The sequence below is a fragment of the Taudactylus pleione genome, unplaced genomic scaffold, assembly GCF_031769625.1.
Source record: "Taudactylus pleione unplaced genomic scaffold, aTauple2 ptg000845l, whole genome shotgun sequence".
Classification (NCBI taxonomy): domain Eukaryota; kingdom Metazoa; phylum Chordata; class Amphibia; order Anura; family Myobatrachidae; genus Taudactylus; species Taudactylus pleione.
The window spans coordinates 4,436,326-4,459,224 of NW_028285247.1; the positions used below are offsets into that span (position 1 = coordinate 4,436,326).

At 46.0% G+C, this 22,899-nt stretch overlaps 2 protein-coding genes across 2 annotated transcripts in view; one reads left to right on the top strand and one right to left on the bottom strand.

Annotated features, from left to right (window-relative positions):
• The window catches only part of MMP23B (matrix metallopeptidase 23B), a 53,274-nt gene that overhangs the window by 21,899 nt on the left and 8,476 nt on the right, over positions 1-22,899 (top strand). The window contains exons 5-7 of the mRNA XM_088458616.1: positions 8,401-8,565; positions 17,469-17,579; positions 18,128-18,254. Of these exons, the coding sequence (XP_088314742.1) occupies positions 8,401-8,565; positions 17,469-17,579; positions 18,128-18,254 (403 nt within the window). The remainder of the gene's footprint in view (positions 1-8,400; positions 8,566-17,468; positions 17,580-18,127; positions 18,255-22,899) is intronic.
• LOC148474416 (uncharacterized) lies at positions 230-3,988 on the bottom strand. Its single transcript, XM_088458684.1, is given in 7 exon segments — positions 230-675; positions 677-1,367; positions 1,523-2,002; positions 2,005-2,181; positions 2,184-2,577; positions 2,740-3,035; positions 3,106-3,988. Coding segments are annotated over 7 exon segments (3,126 nt in total). The 3' UTR covers positions 230-470.

Below are 22,899 nucleotides of genomic sequence, written 5' to 3' on the forward strand. Positions count from 1 at the left end.
GCACAATTAAGGTTTAGTTTGAAGAGACTAATCAAAATAACAAATTTTACTTAAATTTACAGTAACTAATTTTATAACGGTTTTAAATTTGGCTGCCTAATAACACGTAGAACAAACAAGTTTAAGTTTAGCATCTAAATTAGCATTGGACAACAATAGAGAACGATAGTGGAAAACCAGGGAGGGAAGGGGAGGGGGGGGGGTGGAAGCAGGAAAAAACAAAGCAACTCGACGAGAGGTAAACCAAAAACCTGCTGAGGGACTGTATGTTTGGCCGAATTAGTCCGTCTAGCAAGGTAAAATAAAATCCCTCAAGACCCCCACTTGTTTAAAGCAACAAGTGGCAAGTATTACCCGAGTAGGATGGACAGGGGAGACATAACAAGACAAACATAACAAACATGAAGAAAAGTCGAACGAAGACATGAGACATAGGCAGACATAACATCAACAGAAAACGCAACAGCAATTTAATCAGCGACCGCCGGCCTAACATAACACTTATAGCAAGCCGATTTCCAACGCCCTAGAGCCATGATCTGCGGAACCGACAAGCCAGCCGCGGCGGCCGATGTAGCTGCGCCAATTCTAAAGGAATGGGTACCGAAATCTCCGGGGGAGAGGCCAATGTGAACCAAACAGCGTCTAAAAATGAACTGAAACTGATACTTAGTAAGGCGAACCATCAGCATGAAGCAACCATGCGCCGCCAACTACAGGCCGTAATGGCACGAAAAGCTTAGCCAAATGTACCGGGCAAACACGGTGATCCACGCAGGACTTAAGGGAGACCCAACGACCGCGACCCAGTTGATCAGTTTTAGATCGCCGTATTTTGCACAACAAAGCCCCCTCCCCAATACTGATATCGGAACGGGACATGGGCGAAAGCGCTAATCTAGAAGGGGCAACAAGCTCCGAAATACGGAAGGCACCATGAAATGCCATAGAAAAAGCCAAACAAAAAAGATTAGCCTCGAAAGGAGAAATCACCACATGAGGAACCGCAGCTAGCAACTTAATCAAAAGGGGAATATCAATCGGTCTTCGCTTATCAACCGGCCGAGGCGAGGCACGAGCCCAACCCTTAAGGGCCTTGATAACTGCAAAGCACTTCGTAAGGTCTGTGCGCCCTTTCAGCCTGGAATAAAAGGAAATGCCAGCCAGCATGCGCGAAACTACCGCGCGGGACCGACCAGAGACATACATGCTCCAAACAAAAGAAAGCATTGAGCACTGCGCGCTCTCACCTTGGCTTCCGCGATGACGTAGGTAACTTTCCCATTCGGACCAAGCCTTCTGATAGGCCCACAACGTAGTTGGGGCAAGGGATTGCTCCGCTAGACCCTCCATGCCGGCTCGATGACCTGCCAAACATATGGGGGGCAAGGCTCACCAACTAAACAAGCCTCCGGAGCAAGCGACCTAAACCGATCCCACTGAAAACGGGAGAGCGCGTCAGCAATGTTATTGTCCAAGCCTGAAATGTGACGTGCCTTAAACAAAATGTTAAATTGCAAACAACGCAGCACTAGCTGCGAAAGCAAGCGCAAAGCAGGCAAGGAAGAAGCGCGCTGTCCATTAACAGCGTGAACAACGCCTAGGTTGTCGCATCTAAAATCAATGTTCCTATCGCGCAACTCAGGAGCCCACAGTTCCAGCGCCACCATAATGGGAAACAATTCCAGAAGGATTAGATCTTTAGTTAAACCCCTGGAAAACCACTCCGCAGGCCAGGGGGCAGCGTACCATGACCCACGGAGGTAACACCCAAAACCCGACGAGCCGGCCGCGTCCGTGAACAACTGCAACTGACCGCTGGGAACAGGAGGAGGCAGCCACAGGAGAACACCATTAAAGTCGGCTAAAAACGAGAGCCAAATAGCTAGATCCCTTTTTATTTCGGCTGAGAGCCGAATAAAATGGTGCGCCCGGCGGACACCTGCAGTGGCTCGCTGTAGTTTCCTAGAAAATACCCTACCCATGGGGATCACCCGGCAAGGAAATTGAGCAAACCCAGGAGAGACTGAGCTTGCCGCAATGTCACCTTACCCGCAGCCAGGCAACCCTGAATGGCATGCTTCAATTTGAGAAGTTTCTCAGCTGGAAGCCTGCAGCAGCCATCCAAGGTATCAATTTCAATGCCCAAATAGGACAGCCGGGAGACGGGCCCAAGGTTTTATCGCTGGCAATAGGAACCCCAAAAAAGGAAAAAAGTGCCTGAGTGGACTCTAACAAAAAACGGCAACAGGGGGAATCAGCAGGGCCGACGCACAGGAAGTCATCCAGGTAATGGGCCACGCCCTGACCGCCGGTACCAGCCTCGACGAACCAATGCAGAAAGGTACTAAACCTTTCGAAATAGGCACAGGACACGGAACACCCGATAGGCAAGCACTTGTCTATGTAGTATCCGTCGTCCAAACGAAAACCCATGTACCTGAACGAGTCCGGGTGCAAGGGCAACAAGCGAAAAGCCGATTCCACATCCACCTTTCCCATCAAAGTGCCGGGTCCGTGAGCCCTGACTAGCTCTAGCGCCTCATCAAAAGACTGATAAGAGACCGAGCACAGCTCCTGCGGAATGGCGTCATTAACTGATCGGCCAGATGGGAAAGATAGGTGCTGAATGAGCCTAAAAGCACCGGGCGTCTTCTTAGGGACCACCCCAACAGGGGACAGCACCAAGTCAGCTAAAGGGGGCACAATAAAAGGACCAATGATGCGACCAAGCCGCACCTCCTTAAGGACTTTTTCCCTAACGATGTGCGGCAGCTCTATAGCAGATCGAAGGTTCCTTGGAGAACCCGCAGGCACCACTGAAGCTACCGGCAAACGAAAACCAAACTGAAAGCCATCACTTAAAAACTGCGCCGCAACTGTGTCAGGGTACCAAGCGAGCCATTTTGCCATGGCGTCAAGGTTCACAGGGGAGAAAGCTTTAACTAGCAGGCCCGGGGCCGGCAGGCTTTCTGGGAGCTGGGGAAGCGATAGATTTCGAGCAGCCAGAAGCTGGGTGGGCATCGCCGCATTTGCTACAGAGGTGGCGAAAACGACACCGCTGACCAAATGAACACTGTGTCGAGTTAAATGCGAAGCACTTACCCTTACTATGGTTGGATGGGCCCGACCGGCTAGCGCCGAACTTTCTCCGTTGGCCAACTGCAGCCGGAGAAGATTTGACATCGAGCCAGACCTCGACATCCATGCAGCCAAAATCAATAATGTGCAGCCAGTCCTGCTTACGACGAAATTCTTCGTCGTAAACACGCCAAGCAGTCCCTCGGCCTGACCTCTGCATATTATGAATTAGATGAAAGTACCTAATGATATTGGGGTGTTCTGCAGGGTGGGTTTTCAAATAGCATGCCGAGAAGACGAATATCCCAGCCTGCCAATTAGAATACGTCTGGAAGGCGTCCAAACCAATACCGCCTTTACGCTTGGCGGCTCGCAACTCCTTGCGCATGGTATCTGTAAGGGCGAATACGTCCACATAACGACCCTTCCTTATCCTGTCTTTAACGCACGGACGGAGACCCCGCAGCACCGCGGTGTTTGCGCAACGCACCACCCCGGCGTCAGCACTATCCGCGGGCGCCTTGTCATCACGCGGGGCGTGATGCTTATGGTGAGTCTTATGCAAGCGCCTGTCAGCCTCAATCCTAGCGAACTTAGCCGCACGCTTACGCGCCTTGCGAGCTTTCTGGGAGGGGCTATTATCACTGGAGTCGTCAGAGGTAGAATAACTTACGCCACTAAATGTAGAATAGGAACTGGCCGAACACTCACCAACCGTCCCAGCTATAGGATCAGCAAGGCTACCGGATTGATGCGAACCAGAAGCCGCCTCGTCACCAGCTTCCCAGGAGGGGTCCATGGAACCTGTAATAGATGTTGAAAGGCCGTCCGGAGCCAGGGAAGGCTGTGGGACCCCAACTGACGGAAGACCACCATTAGGACCCGCACCTGAAGCGCTGTCAGGCATACGTACGTCTGAAACGCAATTTACCTGCGACGCGGCTGGAGCAACGGGAGGCGCAACAGGGGTGCTTGGCCCTGCTTGCGCAGTAGCAGGCATCAAGGCCGCAAACATTGGCGCCAAGGTGGTGGCCATATTAACAAAAAGCCCCATAATAGCAGTGGGGTCAAATGCCTGCTGGCCAGCTGATGGGAGGGGGGAGGGAGCAACAGGCAGAGGGCCAGGAATAGCGGCAGGCAAAGAGGGCATAGCAGCAGCCCCAGGCAGTACCAGTGGGGCTGCAGCATTAACGGACCTAAGCCCCGCCCCCCGCCGAGTCCCAAGATGGCGGCCGCTAACAGCGGAGGCAGCGTCATCCGCGCCACCTCTGCTAGCAGCCTGGGACCGTCCGGCAGCACGGGGGGAGGGTGTATGCGAGGAGGCACAGCTCCCACTCGCAGAGCGCCGGGTGCGGCGCCGGCTAACTCCCGCACTGCAGGCGCGGCAGAGTGAGCCCCGCGACGCCCGCCGTCCGGCGGGAGTAGAGGAAGGCCTCACAAGAGTGGAGGTGGCCAGGGCATCAGCCGCTGGAGCGGGAGAGAAGCTGGCAGGAGGGTTAGTAGTTAGTCCTAGTCGGGGAGGTGACCAAGAACCCGATGGTCACTCTGTCAGAACTACAGCATTCCTCTGTGGAGAGACAAGAACCTTCCAGAAGGACAACCATCTCTGCAGCAATCCACCAATCAGGCCTGTATGGTAGAGTGGCCAGACGGAAGCCACTCCTTAGTAAAAAGCACATGGCAGCCCACCTGGAGTTTGCCAAAATGCACCTGAAGGACTCTCAGACCATGAGAAACAAAATTCTCTGGTCTGATGAGACAAAGATTGAACTCTTTGGCATCAATGCCAGGTGTTATGTTTGGAGGAAACCAGGCACCGCTCATCACCAGGCCAATACCATGCCTACAGTGAAGCATGGTGGTGGCAGCATCATGCTGTGGGGATGTTTTCCAGCGGCAGGAACTGGGAGACCAGTCAGGATAGAGGGAAAACATGAATGCAGCAATGTACAGAGATATCCTGGATGAAAATCTGCTCCAGGCTCTCTTGACTGGGGCGACTGTTCATCTTTCAGCAGGACAGCGACCCTAAGCACTCAGCCAAGATATCAAAGGAGTGGCTTCAGGGAAACTCTGTGAATGTTCTTGAGTGGCCCAGCCAGAGCCCAGACTTGAATCCGATTGAACATCTCTGGAGAGATCTGAAAATGGCTGTGCACTGTCGCTTCCCATCCAACCTGATGGAGCTTGAGAGGTGCTGCAAAGAGGAATGGGCAAAGCTGCTCAAAGATAGGTGTGCCAAGCTTGTGGCATCATATTCATATTCACTTGAGGCTGCAATTTCTGCCAAAGGTGCATCAACAAAGTATTGAGCAAAGGCTGTGAATACTTATGTACATGTGATTTTTTAGTTTTTTTTTTATTCAATTTGCAAAAAAAAATATATATATATATATATATATATATATATATATATAAAAAAAATTTTACATGTTGTCATTATGGGATATTGGCCCTCATTCAGAGCCGCTCGTTAGCGGCAGTACGCTCGTTCCGAGCGATGTTTGCACATCTGCGCATGCGTACGCTTTTTAGTACGCATGCGCGAACCAGTCAGTGCGGCCGAAAATCGTTTGTACGCTATATAGCGAGTGCCAGCTATTTTGAGTGACAGAATGAGGCGTATGTGGGTGGTAACAGGGGAAGGTGCTTGAAAATGGGGAGTGGAGATCCGAACGCAGGCGTGCTTAAAGGTCAAAATGGGCGTTTTATGGGTGTGTATATTTAAAACAGCAGCGTCAATGACCACGTCACTGGGTTATTTTAGAGCCAGAACTGCTCGCAAATTTGTGGTAGCAAACACCAACCACAAGAATAGCGAGCAGTTCATACGCTGATCGATGTACTCGATTAATCTAATAAATAGCGGACATGACGTATGGTGCGAGCGGCCAGGGGGCGTTTTTAACAAATAAACGAGCGTATGTTTTGCTCGTTCGTTCAGACTTAGAGGTGTGAACAGACTGCAATGTGCGTACGGATCATTTGAATAGCCACCCCTTGTTTTTAAACGAACGACCGCAAATAGCGAACGGCTCTGAATGAGGGCCATTGTGTGTAGAATTTTGAGGACAAAAATGAATTTATTCCATTTTGGAATAAGGCTGTAACATAACAAAAGTGGAAAAGTGAAGCGCTGTGAATACTTTCCGGATGCACTGTATACAGTTATATATTCTCTTTACAATAACCTCTACATACAGGAGTCTATAAGTAATAAAGCCAGTGCTTTAGGTTCTATGGTTAACGTATGCTGAATTCCAAGATGGGTTTCTGGCTGAAATCCAGGTAATAATTGTCTATACTGTAGCTAAATTATATCTTACGTACTCAGCTCCCAAAGTTTGATACTGCAGTATCCTTAGTAGACAGTCCTGCAGCTACATTCCATAATATGGATACGTGTTCTATGCCTGTGAGACAGGTGAACTCAGTCTATAGAGTCCCAATTGTATTTATCCTCCCCGACTCTTTCCTTGTCTCTTATATTATGTCAAAGGCTTGGAGATAAAATCCATGACACTATTTATCTCTGGCTTTAATTTATTACAATCTGTATAATGTTGGGTGAATCCCCTTTTCTCCTATGCTTTACCTTGGGAAATATCTAGTCTGTCCTTGCTTAACTACTGCATGTACGTGCAGTGTATTGTTTCTCCTCACACTGTAGACTATATGTAAGCATACATTACTGGGTTGCTTCCATCTGTGAGTATTTTCTGCCTTTAATATTCACTGAAGAGAATCTGAAAGGGTTCCCCAAATTTCTCCTTTAACTGTGCCCAGGGTCATTTCCCCCATTACATCCATATGCCTCCACGCTCTCTTCACTTGTGCTGCTTCTAAGCTCTGGGTGAGGGCACGTATAAGTAGATCACTCACTAGTGGTAGGGCGCCACAGCCACTGTCCACCCGCCCCCAACAGTACTTCCAGCGGATTCAGTATGATTGACGCATGGCCGGCAGTTCAAATCCCGACTGCGGCATCCCGGCAGCAGTGAAAATCCCGATCGTCCCAAGGTAAGTATTTCCTACCCTATTCTACCCCTTAACCCTCCCTTAGGGGTGCCTAACCCCCCCCCTTCCAAGCCATCTAAACCTAAGTCTCCCGGGGCGGTGCCTAACCCTAACCTCCCCCCGCGAGTGCCTAACCCTCCATTCCCCTAGCCTAACCCTAAACTCCGGGGAGGTGCCTAACCCTAAGTCCCCCCCCCCCAGGAACCCTAAACCTAACCCTCCTCCTCCTCCCCCACCACTCAGTCTGCTGGCAGTTCCTCTTATCTCTCTGTCCCTGTCTTTCTTTTTCTGACAGGACCAAACTACACCCAGCTAAATCACTCCGCCCCTTCTTCTAGTGTGTGTGTATCCCATACAATGAGACACATCCCCACCAAAGAAAGAAGTACAATATAAACTTCCATGTAAATACACGAAATAGATATACCTGTATACATAAATTATAGAAGGGCCATGTACATGAATACAATTAAATACATATACAGAATATATATATATATACACACATATATAATACATATATATATATATATATATACACACGCACATATATATATAAACATATACTTTACCATACAAATTGTATATTTATAAATATTACAATCATTTATGAGTGCAGTACTTATTTTTAACCCTTAACCAGGGTTACACAGACATTAGGAAAGTAAAGGTGTCCATACACCTTGCGATGCGATCTGCGATCCGTCAGCCGACATCTCAGGCGGTCCCCACACACAGAGCGATCGGATGGCCTACTGCCCCATATGCCGGCACTCCCCTCCCCCACCCGCATAGCGCTGCATGGGATCATACATCGCATCCCCAGATCAAGTGAACATGCAGTAAGATCTGGAGATGCGATGTACGACCCCACGGGAGCGTGCTCTGTCCAATATCATGCCCACACACGGTACGATATAGCAGCGATATCATACCAATCCATCAGATCGGCTGCTATATCGCACCGTTTATGGGCACCTGTATATAGCAAAGTTGTGTACTCTTCTGGGAGGTCCAGGAGGCTCCTGAAATAGGAGGGACCGTGATAATGCTATTAGTGCCATCATATACATTGCCCCATGATGAAGGGAAGGGCGTCACCAAGCCCACCGTTTCTTTTCATACCTGCTATCTGTATCTCCCGGTGGCCAGCTATGAGAAGTAGGCAGGTGTGAAGTATAACGGCTGAAGTTATCCATTGTTTATGCAAGTTCATTGTGTGAGGGTTTTATTTAATGATAAAATAGAGAATATGGATTATATCCTGTTGATTTTTAACAATTTGTATTTCTATCTATATAGGAGTTTGGCTTACAGACCTTGTGCATGTAGCAGCCCATGAAATCGGACACTCCCTGGGACTCATGCATTCTCTAAACAGCAATGCCCTGATGCACATTAATGCCACACTGACCGGGAAGAAGACAATCTCCCAAGATGATATGTGGGGAATCTACAGTCTGTATGGTGGGTACAAACTACCCACTATAAATATTTCCTTGTATGTCCTTTAAAAATACTGAGTCCCCTGAGGAAGGAGGATTCGAAACAGCTGTTGGGGCTTCTTACTGTTGGGGTTCATAGCGTGACTCCCTTTTGCTGACATTGAAAACCTGACGCTAAGTACTGCTTATTTTACCAGTGTCTTTTGATGGCTTTTCACCCGATGATGGGATATTAAACAGTGTTATTTACTACAACCGGTGTGCTGGCTGCATTCCAAACCCTGTATACGCAGGCGGGGTGGACATGTTTTGTATTTTATATGGCCTAGCACCCACATGGATATCTATGGATGTTATGTGTGCGGTTCATCATAAGTGATATATATATATATATTTTTTTTTTTTTTTTGGAAAGGGAAAGGAGGGTACCACAATCCACATAAAAATAACATTATACTATTCAATTATCACAGCACTAAAGCAGAGCAAAACAAATGGCATTAAATAGAAAAGTACCAGAGCCGGAAGAAAAGGCTGATAATGTAGATAACTTAGACCAGTGTTCTCCAACCAGTAGCTCGCGGTCTTAATTTTGGTAGCTCACCCAGCTGCAGTACTGCCGAGTAAACTAGGAGGAAGTGACCTCTGATGCGTAGGGAAGCAAGTCAGGTGATTGCCGCAGCTGTGCTTCCCTGTGAGTCTACCCACGGTGTCTACGCTATGGCGGAGCGAGTGACTCTCACCCAGCCCTGCTGGAAAATCACACAGCAGCCCTGCCTATATATTATATTTTGCTCCACTACTGCATGTACCTCCTTAGAGCCGGTAATTAACAGTGGAATGTGCCTGTGCTTAAGTTTTATTTACAAACTACAACAATATCAGATATTCATATTAATGAATTTTCAGTAAATGACCTTCAGTTGTTTGGTTATTAGCCAGATTTGTTTTCTACAATTTTAGTAGCTCTTCAGGAGGTTTCATTTTACTAAAGTAGCTCACACCTCAATTAAGGTTGGCAACCACTGACTTAGGGGTCTATTTACTAAGCAGTGTTAGGAGACAGAGTGAAAAATGATAAGAAAGTGATAAGGTACCAGGAAATCAGCTCCCAACTTGCATCTCACAGGTTGTGTTTGAAAAATGACAGTTTGGAGCTGACTGGCTGGCACCTCATCACAGACTTATCACTTTTCACTCTGTCTCCTAACACTGCTTAGTAACTAGACCCCTTAGACTGATAAAGACATATTTCTAAGCAGAAGATCCGCACCCTCACCATCAGTTACATATTCATTCCATTTGAACCATAGCATCAGTGGTGATGAAGCGGACGTGAAATAAGTAACTTCTGCTGTTTTCATCAGGAATGCAAACTGTACCTTATGGATAACCTTATAGATAGAAGGCAGGGTAGGAGATTTTCATAGTTGTGCTATTGCTGTGTTAGCTGCTATTAGGATGTGACCCAATATATAGCAGTCGCTGCTTGACAGATTAGAAGGATAAACATGGAGAAGTGACAAGGAAGGGGATGGCTGTATACTAACATTCAAAACTTTGGAAGCCAAATCAAACACCTCTTGCCACAAAGCCTGGAGATGAGAACAACTCCAGAAAATATGAAATATGTCTCCAACATTCAGGGGCGAATTGGGATGGAAAACCAGCCCGGGAAATTTATGGAAGCAGCCTTAATTGGGGCATGGTCTGATGAGGGGCGCGGTCTATCGTCATACCTCCCAACATGACCCTCTCCAGGAGGGACACAATGCTCTGGTCCTGGACTTCCCTGGTAAGAGGTGGGGCTGCAGCGCAGTCCAAAATTCAAATAGGGGAGTCACACCAACTGTCATTTCACACGCTGCCAAACATCACTGGCTGGTACTCACTGGCAGTTGGTGTGACTCCCCTATTTGAATATTGGACTGTGCTGCAGCCCCACCTCTGGAGCCTCCGCCAATCATAAATAACCAGGGAAGTCCAGGACCAGAGCATTGTGTCCCTCCTGGAGAGGGTCATGTTGGGAGGTATGCTATCGTGGGGGGCGGGATCCCTCCTCATAGGGCCTGATTCTGAGTTGGACGCAGTTGCGGCCTTGCTTGTGTCTTTTCCTGCAGTTTCGTCTGTGACTTTATGCTAATTCCCCTACAATGCCCTTCCCTGGTGTACATCCATGTGTCCGAATGTGTAGAGACTGAGACGCCCACTATTAGGGGTAAATTTACTAAAGTGAGAGTTTTGAGAAGTGAGTATTAGAAGTGATGTTGCCCATAGCAACCAATCAGATTCTAGCTATTATCTTCTCGAAGGTGCTAGTTAAATGTTAAGTAGAATCTGATTGGTTGCTATGGGCAACATCACTTCTAAAAACTCTCACTTTAGTAAATTTACCCCTTGGTGTCTACAGACAATGCAATCATGCTTTGTGTGTCTTTAGACGCCACCATCGGTCGCACCATTGAAACTTTCACCAGTCCTATGCTAGGTTCAGATCATCCGTTTCAGTATGGCCCCTAATGTGAGCAATTATTATTACTATTACAATTTATAGTGTGGCACAAGTGGTCCGCATCGTACATACAGTAAAGGGTGCACAGAACATTACAACAGACGTAGATGCCCCGATGCCCTCCCAAATAAATCCACAATTAATCTGACCTTGAAAAAGGTTATTAAAATCGAACTGGCGTTGGGCGCACTATGTTGTGAAAGTGTGGTATTTTATATTCTGTATAAGTTCCCTGAGTGCCGCTCATTCCCCTCCCCCTATATGTGTGGGTGTGTATACAACTTTGTCCATATATATATATATATATATATATATATATATATATGGACAAACTTAAATAAAGATTGTTGTAAATAATCATACATGTATTGGCATACACCACCAACGTTTCAGAGCCCCTGTGGCTCTTTTTTCAAGGCAATCAAGTAAACATAGCCACAGGGGCTCTGAAACATTGATGCCAATACATGCATGCTTATTTACAAGAAATGTTATTTACTTGGAGTGCAGTCTTTATTTGAGTCATATACTGTTTATACCAAGGGTATACCAAAAGCTAATAAATCCCTTTGAATTACCTCTCGTCATTTTAGTCAAAATATCTGCTGAGGGCAACTCCAAAGAGCCGCTCACTTTAACAGAACTAGCCACCCAGTGCTGTATACGGAGATAGGTAAATAGTTCACCAGGTGGCAAATGGAATTGGGATTGTATTTGAGAGAATGGAATGAGTGAGGTAGAGTTCGAAATGTCTGCAATGGTCTCAATCCCTTGGGAACGCCAGACCGCTACAGGTAAATCTTGTATCAGACGAGAGAGTGCGACCAAAGATAAAGATTTATCTGGCAATTTAATTTATTTTTATTTATTTATTTATTATCAGTTATTTATATAGCGCACACATATTCCGCAGTGCTTTACAGAGAATAGTTGACCATTCACATCAGTCCCTGCCCCAGTGGAGCTTACAATCTATATTCCCTATCACATGCACACACACATACACACTAGGGTTAATTTTTTTGTTGGGAGCCAATTAACCTACCAGTATATTTTTGGCGTGTGGGAGGAAACCAGAGTACCAGGAGGAAACCCACGCAAGCACAGGGAGAATATACAAACTCTGCACAGTTAGGGCCGTGGTGAGAATTGAACCCATCACCTCAGTGCTGTGAGGCAGTAGTGCTAACTATTACACCAATTTAATACATTTAGACGTCAACACCATATCATCCCACATCTTGAAGGAATCTAAAACTGCCCTGGGAGTATGTTTTGTTAAGAGGTGCATTTGCTTGGGAGTCCAAATTAAGTCTACTAAGCGGTAATTATTTAACAATGCCCTTTCTAAATCAATCCATGGTTTAGTATTGGGGGGGAAGAGACCAGTCACTGATTTGTAATACAAAGCATGCGGACTGATATACATCTAAGTCTGGAACTTGCAGCCCCCCATGATTTTTTTGGTCTAGTCAAGCGCTGGTAAGCTAACCGAGTAGTTTTACCCTCCCAGATGTAAGACACTATCAATTTACGGGTCTGGATTAGGTATCGTTTTGGGACCAAGAAAGGAATAGTGCAGAATAGGTACATTAATTTCGGCAATATCATTATTTTAAATGCCGCGGGGCGGCCCAACCAAGAATCCTCAAAACCCAACCAGTTATTCAATAATTCCGCTATATATTTAAGGATCGTATCAAAATTTACCTTAGCAAAATCATCAAGATTATTTGGTATATTAATACCAAGATAGAGGAGGTAGTCCGATTTCCATTTGTAGCTATATTGGGCTTGTAGACGAGACAAAACTGAATCTGATATGTTAAAAGGCAGGGCCTCAGTCTTTGTTGTATCTAGCAATCCGTAAAGGGTGGGCAATGAGATAACCGGGTCAGTATACAAATAAAAGTATATCGTCTGCAAACAGACATAATTTGTGAGAGGTCAGGCCAACATCCACCCCAGGGAAAAAGAAGGAATTTCTAATTGCTGATGCAAGGGGTTCAATAGCAAATATATACATCAAGGTCGGAGAGGGGGCAGCCCTGTCTAGTACCATTCCTAATGCTAAACGGGGTAGATAAAAAGCCATTGCTAAAAACCCTGGCCGTAGGATTACTGTATAAGGCTTTAATAGATTGCAAAATCAAACCCTGAAAACCAAAGAGTAGCAATGACTCGTAGAGAAACTGCCAGTGAAGGCGATCAAACGCCTTCTCCGCATCTAAGGATAAGAGAATTAACTCCTTACTTTGCCTCAACATCAATCCTCCAAGTCAAAAACTCTGCGTGTGTTGCCTGTCTGATGCCTGTGTGCCACCGACAAAGCCCACCTGATCCGGATGAATCAACTGAGGGATCAAAGGGGATAAACGCGTAAATTTTTATGTTGCAATTGAGTAAGGCTATTGGGCGGAAATTTGGACATGAAGTAGGAGGCTTTCCCGGTTTAGGCAGGGTAATAATTTGAGCTTCTAGCATCTCCGCCGGAAAAGTGCCCCGACCCGAAGCAAAATTAAATAATGATGTGAGTATGGGAGAAATAGTATTAGCAAAATATATATAAAATGAAAGAGTGAAGCCATCCGAACCAGGGGACTTCACCATAGGCAACGCTTTAATAACAGCCAGAGTTTCTTGTTCTGTCCATGGAGCATTTAAAGCAGCCAAAGACTCCTCCCCTAATAGAGAAAAACAAGATCCTGTAAAAATGAAGATATATAGGCATCAGATGGCTGTACTGTCATACTATCAGTACGTAAATTATATAGCCCAGCATAATAGTTAACGAAAGCATTGGTGATCTCAGCAGGGTTGAGCAGTTTCTTATTATTGGAAGTAATAAGATATTCTATTCTATTTCAGGCCTGACGCTTGCGCAGTTTATGTGCTAAGAACTTGCCTGCCTTATTCCCCAGATTATAGCATTTATGTTGGAGTTTAGCTAGAGCGGATTTCATTCAGGCTAGAAACAACTTTTGTAACTGATTTCGGATAGCAACCAACTCCTGTCTAAGGAGACGGGAAGGGCGAGCTCTATTTAAAGACTCAACCTGTTCTAAACATAATTCTAAATCAGATTGTCAGAGCAAATATTACTTCTTAAGTCAAGAACTCATTTGAATGGCCACACCATGAAGGACAGCTTTGAGAGTACACCAATGGGTTGGGATGGAAGTGTCCTGAGGGTCGTTTGTTGCCTGATACGACGCTAAGGCGTCCACTAAAGGTTGAGCTACTTCCGGAGATGACAATAAGTGCTCAGGTAAGCGCCATGGTCTAGGTGGAATTTTAAGAGTGACCATCCCAAGACCATGTTGCAGAAGCATGGTCTGACCAGACAATAGGTATAATTTTATAATGGCGTGTGTGTTGAAGCGAATGTTTATCTAGCAAAATCAAGTCAATTCGTGAGTAGGTATTGTGTAAATGGGAGAAATACGTATAGTCCTTCACAGATGGAGAGCGAACACGCAACACAAGTCATATTCCGCCATGAGTTTCCGCAATAAACCGGATATATCAGTATTACCACAACTCATTCCAGAAGCAGGTGGTGATGACTTATCTAACTTAACATCTGGTACTAAACTAAAGTCACACATTATGATCGTATGACCGCGTCTAATCTGTTGGACAGCCTCAAATACCCGTCTAAGAAACGGGATTTGGTGTGTATTGGGGGCACATAGGGAAACTAAAGTGACCTCTTTGCCATTCATCTGACAACTAATACCAGAAAGCGCCCGCTCCTGTCTTATTAGTAAGGACAAATGACAATGATGAAAAGACACCGCCACACCATTTCTTTTAAATGGACCATTAGCATAGTATGCAACATTGTACCTCGTATCTCTCAGCAAATGAGGGGCTAAAGACGAAAAATGGGTTTCTTGTAAAGCTACAACTTTAGCTTTGTGTCTATGAAAAGTGTATAGCGCTAGCCTACGTTTGTTAGGAGAATTTAGACCGTGGACATTTAATGAAAAAAATTTAACCATAAATTAGAGAGGGGGACATCGCGTTCGGAGTGGTGACCCAACATATCAAGCAAAAAAACAGTGTAGTGGACAATGGTGCCCAGGGAAAAAATAATAAAAAAGGGAAAATAGTGGGAAAACCGAGATAGCCCAAAACATTGGGGCTACAGTGTTTGCCATGGGGGTAGGAAAACGGCGAAACATGGTGAGGAGTGGCCTGTAACAAAGACCACCCATGCACTATACCATTAACTGTATAGAAACAAAAAATTATATATAGAAATATCAATATTAATATACATTTTGGGTGAATGCGCGTTTCAACCACTCGAAGCCTCATATATAACTGAAAACGCACATCAGCCACTTCCTTAGAAAATAGCACAAAATAAGGAAACAAAATAAACATGGAGTCGCTAAACCCACTTAGCAACAAGAATAATAATATTCGGTGGGACAGCAAAGTCTTAATATCATAAAACATAGCTATAGAACATCGATTATAACCAATCATAACTTTACATAAGAGCAGGACCACAACATAAATCTAGAAAAGATAGTGCAATACCATTTATGTTATCCCTCTCCCCAGTGATTAATAATGGAGTAGTCTAATAAACTAACATACTAATCACATAAACAAACAATGACTACCCATTAAAACACAAGCATAATGAGGATCGGGAAAACAAGACAAAACCTATAAAAGAGATATTTATCTTAATCAAAACCTCTGGGCAAGCAGAGGATACATCACTGGGATGACTCTAGCGGTATCAACACATTAAATATACAGTATATATGGAACATTCTCACGTAGCTTTAGACCAGTCCTGGGACACTTGACCACTGGGACCGGGTACACGAGCAGGCACTGTAATGTCTCATTCTGCCAATAGCTTACTTCCAGCTTCTACAGTGATAAGTGATGTCATTGTCCCTTAAAGCAGTAGTGATCGGATGGAATGAGCGCCTTTTAGACAGGGTAGCAGCAGACAGATCCGGAAAGATTTGAAGACCCCCAAGGGAGTCAGTGCCTTCAGCTTGGCGTGCAGCACGCAGGATTTGCTCTTTGAAGTGAAAAAAGTGGACACGCAATAATGTATCACGGGGAAAGTTGCCTGTTCCTGTTCTCGGTTTGGGAAGTCGATGAACTCTATCGATTATCAAGTCCTGTTGAGAAGGCGTGGGTATCAGCTTAAGGAATACTTTAGAAACGTATTCCAACAGCTCCGCATTTGACACAGATTCCGGAATGCCATGAATCTTCAGATTATTTCTTCGTGATCTATCCTCCATGTCTGCCCTTCTATCTCTGATGGACAATACTTCAGCTTGGAGATCAGCATGAGCTGTGAGAAGATCATTATGTCACATTACCAGTTCCTGCATTTTCCCCTCCAGATGGTCAGTGCGGCTGCCTAGCCCCACAAGATCGGCCCGGATAGATTGTATAGAAGTATCCACACCTTTCAGCACATCAGCACGAAATGCCGCAAAAACTTGAAACATTGCTTAGGTAGTAAGAGGAGCATTTACATCCAAATCTAGGCCCAAATCGGACGGAGAGACAATATCTCGTGTAGGTGACATGGAAGCCAGTCCATACGCAGCAGAAGACATCTGTCCCACTTTGGATACAGGGGTAGCAGGAAAACGGATAAGCGCGGGTAGTTTGTGTTGTCTCGTTTTCTTAGACGGCATAGTCGAGGATGAAAAGTAATAACAGCAAATTAAACCGGAAAATCGTGGCACAGCTCGTTGTGGGAATAACGACACAGGGAAGGGAGGTCACTGCATGGGTGGGGGAAGGCATTATCCAGAGAAAGACATCATTATTTCATCAGGTATATTGCTGGCCACTGGTGAGTAGCAGATATGAAATTCTCAGCTTCCACAAGGTAAAGGCAAAGCCAAGAGCACACTCCCCAGAAGCAGGTGTCAGGAGTGCAGAACTTAAGGTTACCATGAAGCAGCCTTTATGAACACAGGAATTGCAGCTTTGCCCCACAGGAATGGGAAGTGGAAGACCATCTCCCAGCCTCCCTTTATTAGAATGGCAGCCAGTTCATGGGCCCAGCAGGTGAAGGGTGCTTTGCGGCCTCCAATGTAATAGCAGCCGGCAGGTAGCCTGAGAGTGGGGCTATGTACCTCTGCTCTCCTGTATTCGGGACTGTGCTTGTGTCCATAAGTACTTCATGCTAAAGCTGGCCATCCATGGGCCAAACTTGTAGCTCGGGCCAGGTCAATGTGACAGCAAACCTTTCCAATTGAGCTAAACAGGATCCAGACATTTGGTGCTTGGACCAAGCCAGATCACATGAAGGCCAGTTGGCAGATGACCTCATATGGGCTGATAGAGGTTATCTGGTGACCAGATATTACTTAAGTCTCATTTGAAACTGATGTTTTTTTGTTTGTTTTTTGCAGGCTGCAGAGACAGATACTTAATGTGTGCCAGCTGGGCACTGAAAGGGTACTGCGACTCCAGGAAAATACCTATGAAGAAGTATTGTCCATACAGCTGTGACTTCTGCTATGGTATCTGTCTTTATAATATTTATTTATTTTAATATTTCATGGTCTGTTACAATAGGGCTCAGACTTGAAATGCAGAAAAGCCCTATTGATGGAAATACCTGTTCGGTTACCACCATGTTTTGATATATAGGTCCACACATGCTACAATGCACAGGGCATATATAGGATAACTGGCTTTTAGTCATAAACCAACATACAACAATGCATTCCACCAACCTATCCCTTCTGCATTACCTATAACCAATTGAACTAGTGATGTTCTTTAATTGTAGAAACTTAAATGAAGAGTTAAAAAGTAAAAAAAAAAAAACACCTACCAATGGCCATGAGTAGTGTTACTTCCTATACGTTTACCAGGCCTGATCACTCAAAAGTGTTTACAATTCACTCCGGACACAAGTTTTCAATAAAACTGTATGGGGGCAAGTCCTAGATTTGCGTTGTGTGTAAGCTGCGCAAATCACAGATGGGAAAGCAACATCACTCATTATACTGCGCACCTCTAGATTTCCTTGTGGATAACAAGTATCTAATGTTGTACACTACAGACTTTCCATTTCCAACACGGATGCCCACGCCAATACCACCCAGAACCAAAGCTCGTTTGGTTTCAGAAGGCAGGAACGTGACCTTCAGATGCGGCAAAAAAATCATCCATAAGAAAGGCAAAGTTTAGTAAGTATATTCTGCTCTCTGTTACTGGGAAGGAATTGAACAACAAGGGTCAGTAAAACAGTAAAAGTAAAATATGTTTTAAGAGTTTGGATTTGGCGGTAAACTTAAAAAACTGTAATGGGGCATGGAAATTAATGTAACCCATAGCCAGCATGCGTTCACATTCACTTTGTAGTTAGTAGTAGAAAATGGCAGCTAGAAACTATTTGAGGTTTCTAGTGTAACCTGAGCTGTTCCACCCATGAGACAAGGTGTGACCTGTGACTGAGGTGCTCCTAGTGGCTGCAGATACAAGGTTCTCATCTCTTCCCAACACCAATGCTCAAGCCAGCAATGATTCTGCACTAATTTATAGCATAAGGAATACAGGAGCACATGGTGACATGAGTCTACAGCACAGGTTTTCAAACGCAGTCCTCAGGACCCCAAACAGTGCATGTTTTCCAGGTCTCCTCACAGAATCACAAGTGAAATAATTAGCTCCACCTGTCGATCTTTTAAAATTTGTCAGTGAGCAGGGACGCAACTAGGGGGGGGCTGGAGGTGCACGTGCACCAGGTGCGCCGCTGCACCCGGCGCCAGTGTCCTCCAGCCCTGCGCCAAAGGGAGACTCCAAGCCGGACGCCTGCTGAGATGTTATTACTAGCGGGCGCCCGGCTCCTTCTCTGCAACACCATGCTAGCCGGAGGCTGGAGTTCTCCCCTGAACTCCAGCTTCCGGCTCTCCCCACAGGCACTATGGGAGAGGCGTAATGACGTCCCTTCCATAGTTCCGAGGAGCAGCCGGGCGGACCCGACAGCGGCAGTCACAGGAGCGGGGTTTAATGTATTTTTTTTTTTGTGTGTGTGTATGTGGCACGACGGGGGCATTAACAGGGGGCACTACAGGGGGGCTACAGGGGCATTACCAGGGGGCAGTACAGGGACATCACCAGGGGGCTCTACAGGGGTATTACCTGGCAGCTCTACAGGGCATTACCAGGGGGCACTACAAGTGGCATTACCAGGGGGACTACAGTGGAATTACCTACAGGGGCATTACCAGGGGGCTGTACAGGGGCATTACCGGGGGCACTACAGGTGGCATTACCAGGGGGCAATACAGGTGGCATTACTATTTGGTCACTACAGGGGCATTACTAGGGGGCATTACCATATGGCCACTTGTACAGAGGCATTACTGTAGGTGCACTGCTGAAGGGGGCATTACTATGGGGGAATTACCGGGGGGGGGATTCAGACCCGGACGCTAAGCTGCGATCGCTCGCTATGGGCGATTGTCGCCTGTCTGCGCATGCCTATGCATCGCAGTGCGCGAGCCAGTCACTGCGATCGGGAATCGTGCGCTCATAGTACAAAGACTGATCACTACCTTGAGTGACAGATAGTGCCGCTTGTGGGTGGTAACAGGGGAAGGTGCTTGTGAACGGTGGAGTGGTGCTGCAAACGCAGGCGTGTCTGGGCGTCTAAATGACGTTTTATGGGTGTGCATATTTAGCAAAGATGCGTCATTGTACATGTCATTTGGTTGTATTTCAGCCTGAGGTGATCACAGTCCTTGCGGCGGGGTAGGGGCTACCTCAAGTGCTGCGTGCAGCTCCGATGGCTCTCGATGCTACCGATTAATCATACACTTCCTGGAGATTACATGTGTTAAGAAAGGAAAGTGGCGTCACCTGCGTTCGCTCTCTGCCGTCGCTCTCTAAGACATAGAGGGCGTCCTTACGCCACACAGTGCGATTGCGGAATTTGCATACCCGGCCCCTTTTGGCAGCGAGCGATCGCGTCTTAGCGTCCAGGTCTGAATCAGGCCCAGTGTTCTTTCTGCAGTGATAGCAATGAAGCAGATATGCTAATCAGGGCCGTAGAGAGCCAGCCCGGGCCTAGGGGAAGGGGGGCATGGCCTAATTGCGGGAGGTGTGGCCATACCTCCTTAGGGGAAAAAAAGTAAAACTTTTTTGCAGCGCTGGGGAGAGGGGCGCTGTGAGTCCTGCAGCCCGATGCAAATCCTGAGGGGGACGTGAACAGTGTGATCGCTCTGCCCAATATACAGTGGAGACTGCTGCTACTGAGCAGCAGTGAGCAGTCTCCCACTGCAGCCCACCACACAGCAGCGTGTGCTGGGCTGCTGACAGGTAGGAGGGAAGGGGGTGGCGCCGGGCCCCTCTAGCAAGCCCGGACCTGGGTAATTAGTACCCGCCCCCTCTCAGCACCCCTGATGCTAATGACCATTTAATAATGTTATATAACTAATATCACCACTTGTACAGGTAATTTCCATTAAATCCAATTAGTACAATTCTTTTTTTCTGCTCTAAATTCACAGGAACAATGATACTCATATCATTAGCATATACTTTTATCAAGAAAGATTTGCACTAAGATGTACAGTAGTTTCATTGAAGATATCTTCTATTCTCATAACAATAGAATAATACAGTATCCTGGACCCAACGTTGGACAGGCATAGCGTATCTGATGCTGGTACATGTGTGAGGGGTTCTGGCTTGCCGGGCATGATGGATGGGCTGGGCCTGGTCGATGCCTGAATGACAAGATATCCTTCTGTGAATCAGTTTTCTTGTTTCTCATATACTCACCTCTCTAGGATAGACCTGGCGCTGCTCACACGTGACCTGCTCCTGTGAATTCATAAGGTTCAATATGAGACATGGGGTATTTCTGATCACTCCCCGCTGACAGCCAGTCTTGATTTAGAGGGTCAACGGGGTCAGCCTTTATGGAAGCTCAATGAGTTCTGGCTGGCGCATACGGGCACAGGCGCAGAACTAGAGGCTACTTGGAAATAATTTTTTTGAGCTAAATAGTGGCACTACATCTATTTCAATCCTTTGGGATACCTTTAAATAATTATTAGAGGGACTAATTCAGAGAGTGGAGATGAGCTGGAGTTGGAAGCTTCTTGCAGATCTTTAGAAATCAGATAAATCTCTGATAATTCAACTAGAGAGGCTTGGCTGGCTGCCCGGAAAGCATGGAAGGACTGTTATATGGATAAGGCGCAATATAAATTATTGTTTAACTCACACTTGCAATATGCGTCAGGTGATAGACTTGGGTCTTATTTGGCTAATCTGGCAAGAGCCGAGTGCTCGTCGAATATGGTGGTAGAAATAGTTGGCTCTGACAATGTTGCCCATGTGTGAACTCCAGATATCGCAGTTTGTCAATTATCAACAACTATACAGTTCTACATTAGTTCATACTCAACAGGAATTGCTTGGTTTCTTGCCGAATATATCCCTTCCAACACTTTCCCCAGAGGCAAGGGAGTTTCTAGTCTCCCCTTTAACGCTAGATGAAACTGAGTTGGCCATAAATTCCTTTCCCAATGGAAAAACCCCAGGGGTCAATGGGATTCCACGGGAGCTATATAAAAATCATAAAAAATGTTATGTGCCCCAATTGCTTGACCTCTTTAACAAAATTTATGAAAATAAAATCCTTCCGTGTTTCATGTCAGAGGCGTTAATAATTGTTTTTCCTAAACCAGGCAAAGACACTACATGGACTGATTCATACCACCCCATATCACTTTTCCCCACAGATGTAAAAATACTTGCAAAACTACTGGCCTCCAGGATTAATCAGGTTATAACCCAGTTGATTCATTCTGACTAAACTGGCTTCATGCCGGGTAAATCTACCTCGGTTAATCTTCGTTGTTTATTTACACAGTTACAGTTCCCCCACAGAGATGCCCAGACCTCTATTATTGTATCGCTAGATGTCGCCAAGGAATTTGATTCGGTGGAATGGGCGTTTATGTGGGAGACTATGGACTGCTTTGACGTTTTTCCTGGATATATTAAGTGGGTCAAGTTACTATTTTCGACTCTGGTAGCGAGAGTATCTGTGAATGGCATCATTGCATCGCCCTTATCACTCTTTAAGGGAACGTGGCAGGGTGGTCCTCTCTCGCCCATTCTATTTGCTGTGCCATAGAGCCCCTAGCGTGTATTATTACAGCCAGACCTGTCATCTTTGGGTTCCAGGGTTGATAAAATTGCAATATATGCTGCCAATCAGAGGCGTAGCGTGTTGCCAGGGTGACCAGAGCACGTGCATGCTATGGCACCCCCCCAGGTGTTCCAGAAAGGAAGTGTGTCCAGCATATGGGGTTAAATTAAAGGGATGTAAAAATAAACATTAGGAGAGATATTGAAATGATATAATCCAAACTACTAAAATAAATCCATTAATAAAAATAACAATAAAATAATGGTGGTTTCTCCGCAATGGGGAACCTCTAATCGGTCTCCCCCCCCCCTAACTGATTTTATTAGGCCCCCATTCACTATAATACTCATTATTATTACACCCTCACTGACCGCATCATATATCAGTGCTACAGTCTCACTGAATGTAGCAGCCTCCATTGTCTATAATACTCCTTACATCCACCATACTCGCTGACTGCATTATAGATCAGTGTCCCACCCCTCCCTCCAGGGGCGTATCTATAATGGGTGCAGGGAGTGCAGTGCACACAGGCCCACGGGTCCAGGGGGGGCACCCTGCACCCATATTATCTAACACTTACCTTTCCGAGGTCCCGTGTCTGGGGTCTCAGTGCTGCACAAAACGTCGTTAAATCGGCGCAGTGAGGAAATCGTAGGGAAAAT